The 4,376-nt window shown below is 39.7% G+C and overlaps 1 protein-coding gene across 1 annotated transcript; it reads left to right on the top strand.

Moving 5' to 3' along the window:
- Positions 1-3,023: 3,023 nt before the first annotated feature.
- Positions 3,024-4,376, top strand: LOC131619486 (uncharacterized). The gene is made up of 3 exons (XM_058890575.1): positions 3,024-3,521; positions 3,582-3,881; positions 3,984-4,376. Exons 1-3 carry the CDS (start codon positions 3,024-3,026, stop codon positions 4,374-4,376), a joined length of 1,191 nt encoding a protein of 396 aa, XP_058746558.1.

The raw sequence follows: 4,376 nt of genomic DNA on the forward strand, positions 1-4,376 counted from the left end.
ACTTAGGTATTTAACCAAACGATTTAATTTATTATTCGCTTCGATTAAATCAATTGATCGCGGTGAGTAATAATCAATTAATTATTTAATTCTTTAATTAAGTATAAATTCAAATAATAATTATTTTGCTAAATGGTTTTAACCATCTTATTGGTTACGATGATTAGCATATTTTCCCTTATCAATTCGTTATTATTTGTAATTGAATCTATCGATTATGAGGGGTAACGATAAATTAATAAATTAATAATTAAAACACTTCAATTTGCTAAAAGTGATAATCGAATCAATCGATTAGAATTGCCAGCAATCCTTTACTAATCTGTTAACTATGGTGATCGAATCTATTGATCATTGCGGTTAATAGTGCCATAATCAGGGTTGTACGCCCAAACACTCAAAACATTCAAAACACTTCAAATCAAACTACGGATTTTCATCCTAATTCAGAACTGCGAATAGGCCACTCAAAGAGCCTTTAATCAATTTCAAACCACAAATTCAATTCTAAGGCGTACAATCCTGTGCCCGAACTACGTTGACTCTGATTCTCCATAAGGAGATACGTAGGCACTTGGCAACAAGGCGAGTCCCCTTCCTCAAAATCTCAATTTTCCCCTTATTCAATTCTTTAGCATAAACCTTACCTTAATACTCTTAGCCATCAAACCTTTGCCTTAGATTCAAAGCCAATAGGAAAGGGTTGAGGGTGCCTAACACCTTCCCTCGACCTGAATATAGTAACTTACCCTGAATCTCACATCTGCGTAGGGTTTCCTATTCGCCCTTCAAAATAGGTGGCGACTCTCTAAGTTAAATTTTTAGGCAGGTTGCTACACAAACAATTTAACCTGATAATGCACAAATCATGCCAATCGATCCAATGCTCAGAGCGACTTACCTTGGTCAATCGGAGGTGATTCTGGGGGTTTTGATGCAGAGCAATGATCCGGACACGTTCTAAATCTCCTGAGGAAGCTTTTGGCACCCTTAAATCTCCCTGAAAACCTTCAATTCTCTGAACCCGAATCTAAGTTTTTGAATGACTTTTGAAGTTCTTGCAAGTTCTCTCTTCTCCAGATTCTGCAACCCTGATTCGTATGCATACCTCCATCTACTTATAGGCTTGTATTAGGTCAAGAATTTGAGGCCCAATGATCACTAAATCCACTCTTGCCAAGTTTGTAAAAATTGATTCAAATCTTGAATATAAACTTTCTATTTTTTGCCAAATCTCATGCCAATATTTTTCAATCATTTGTGCACGAAAATTATATTGTGTTTTGACATAAATGCTGATTGAATTTGATCAATATGCACCTTTTAACAAAAATATTTGATTTTTATCTTGATTAAATCATTAAAAAATGAAATAAAATCCTTAAAAATTCAAATAAAATATTTAACTTCGTGGCATGTGTCTTGGGCAGCCTAGATATCTTATGGATCAAGTTTGGATTGCAAAACATAGGCCCACTTGTGAAAAATTCCATTTTGACCCCTTTTATTTCACATTTGGTCCTCCAAAATCGCCCAACTTTGATCGATCATATCTCACTCAATTTTTAAGCTATGAGGGAGTTCTAAGACTTTTTGGAAACCTCAAGAGGTCCTCTATAAGCCACTTTGGAATATATTTTTCATTTGGAGCTTTTATCTTGATCATATCCTCTTTGGGAAAAAACTGCTTTTGGAGGATGCCTGAAAATGACCTGTAATCTTTTGTATTGTATCTCTCAAATGAATCATTTCTAGCCCTGGCTTGTGAGAGACAAAGTTGTAGGGAATCCAATTTCCTTCAAAATAGGCTTTGAGTGGGGAATTTTTGATGTTCCATGTGAAAGTTATGCCCAGTCAAAGTTGGGTTGACTTTCTCCTAAGAAACCCTAATTTGAACCTTTTTGCATTTGTTCATCTCTGAGTTTCTGTTAATGGAATCATGATCAATCTTTGATCAAATGATAGTTATGCACCTCTATACTTGATGTTTGACCAATGATCATAGTTTGAATCATGCTTTGATTGCAGTTGACCTTCAAGTTTGAATCAGTTGACTGTGGATCTTGGGGATTGTTTGAGCAAAGCTTTGGCACTGAATCTTGAACCTTGAATCATTGTGAATGGAACATGGAGGGCAAATTTAGGGGTATGACACTTGTTACGATAGGTTCAAAGTCAAACTCTCTGGACCTCCTTTTAATTTGGTAATTGTTAATGCAACCAATCATCTGTGGAAGGTAAAAGCTCAGTCTAAGAAAACTATCAAAACACCAAGCGACAAAATCAATATCTCTCTCTAAAATGTCGCTTTAACCTCTCTCTAGAAGGGGGTTAGGGTTTTCAATCTAGCTGATGAGTGGCCACCGGCAATCAAAGGATAAGGAAGGATGGAAAATAGTTTCTGGCCGTCGGAATCAGAGGAGGTGGAGCTTCAAATGGGACACATTCCCTTTGGGGGGAGTAACCGCAATCACCAGTCGTCTGGAGTGGAGATAACTTCTTTTTATGTTTCGGAATTCCCAGATTACTCAAGCGCGAAGGATCTTTTTGAGTTGTTATGATGTGTAGGGAAGGCGGTGGAAGTTTCAATCTCACCGAGGAGGAAAAGTAGGGGAAAACGTTTCGGTTTTGCGTGTTTTCCAGGCATAGAAGATGGAAGGTTGTTCGCGGTCAGGCTCGATAATATCATTATAACAGGGAGGCAAATTCACGCCAATCTTCCTCGTTTTCAAAGGAGTAAGCTGGTAGGAGACTCAGGGTTTGTGAATACGAGTATCGGAGGAGGGGGTTCCAAAGTGGGTAAGGAGGCGGCGGAGGGGAATTTCAGAGATGGAATGGGATCTAGGAGGGGCATCAGAACATTCGCGGCAGCGGTAGGGGGAGTTTCTGGTTGCAAAGATGTTACAGGGGAAGTGTCCATAAATTTCTGTTTCAAGTCTAATGATGAAGACAAAAAGAGATTTTAGAAAGCTTATGTTGGGAGAGTTCTCATTCCAAGGTCAGCTTACAACATTCAATCTTATATGGAGATGGATGGGGTCTACCCAGTGAGAGTAATTCCATTGGGAGGGGATGTCTGTCTGTCGAAGGATAGGGAGTCGAGATTTATTGAAGATTTGATTGTAGAAGGGGAAACCTGGTGGAAAAACTGGTTCTCTGAGATTAAGAGGTGGGAGGAAGGAACGGTTGGTGAGAGTAGGGATGTTTGGCTGAGAATTTTTGGTATCCCTGCTCACGTGTGGATGTCTTACTTTTTTGTGGCATTGGCGGAGGTGTGGCTGAAATTCATTTGCGTGGACGAGAGAACAGCGAAAGGAAAAGCTTTTGATGTCGCAAGGATTATGGTGAAGGTTAATTTATATCTCAAAATACTTGATGTCTTTCCTGTTACCATTGACGGTAAGATGTTTAATTTAGTGATGCGAGAGGATGCGATAGGGTTGTTTGGAAGTAACGTTGAGCCATCGGGAAATAGGGATTCTGCTTCTTCATCAGCAGACTCTGAAAGAATTTGGCAGGATGTTAATGGAGTTGAAGAAGAGGATTTAGGAACATAATTTTCAACTGATTCTATTCAACAGTTTTCATTGAAGGGAAGTTTGAACCATGGCGTTGACGTTCCGTTCCGTGATCACGGAGAAATTGACAAGGGAGATTCGTCGGGAGGCGGAGGTGGAGGATCAGAAAATTTCAAGGGCTCGTTTTCGATTTCGGTTTTGCTGGGCAGGGAAGAAAACAGTGCTACTGCTTGGAAGGATGCAAAATTGGGGAGTTTCGACGAGGCTGTATCACGTTTTCGGGCAGAAACTTCTTTGAATTTTGACTCGAATAACATTTCTGGGAGCGCGATAGGTGTTGGTTCTGTTTCCTTGAAATCTGCTGTTAAGTGTTCCTTAGCAGACCCTTAACCAGTGTTGTACAAAAAACGGTGCCCAAAGATACTTAGGAAGAAGTCTGTTAATGGGTGGGGAAATTTATATAAGGGTGAAGGGAACAAATTCTGTTGTAATGGAGGTAGGATATTAAAAAAGTCGAATAACAGCAGCAAAGGGCAGAGCCGGAAAGGTGAGCACAACGGGGAACAAAGGGGAACCTTACTGTTAAATTTCACAGCAGGGTCGGGGAGTTTAGAAGGTTCCCAATGTTCGGTATTCTATGGAGAACATATTAAGGAGTCCGATATAGTTAGAAATAACGGGCGTCAATGGAAGTATTTGGAGAATGATTTTGGTGGAAATTTGTGGGATGCTATAGCGGCATTGGGTGTGGTTGATGTGGAGGGATGTGGAAAGAAAATTTGTTTGAGTCAAGGCATAGAAGAGGGAGATTGTGAGAATCGGGAAGGACAGAAGGAGCTTACTAACGGAGACTCATGA

The sequence above is a fragment of the Vicia villosa genome, linkage group LG7, assembly GCF_029867415.1.
Source record: "Vicia villosa cultivar HV-30 ecotype Madison, WI linkage group LG7, Vvil1.0, whole genome shotgun sequence".
NCBI lineage: Eukaryota > Viridiplantae > Streptophyta > Magnoliopsida > Fabales > Fabaceae > Vicia > Vicia villosa.

What these genes read in the sequence shown, in the direction of transcription:
- LOC131619486 (XM_058890575.1), top strand. Translation starts at nt 3,024, where the DNA reads ATGGAGATGGATGGGGTCTACCCAGTGAGAGTAATTCCATTGGGAGGG. An exon ending in CTGAAAGAATTTGGCAGGAT is followed by an intron (nt 3,522 to 3,581) that starts GTTAATGGAGTT and finishes TCTATTCAACAG; the next exon opens with TTTTCATTGAAGGGAAGTTT. An exon ending in CTGTTTCCTTGAAATCTGCT is followed by an intron (nt 3,882 to 3,983) that starts GTTAAGTGTTCC and finishes AATTTATATAAG; the next exon opens with GGTGAAGGGAACAAATTCTG.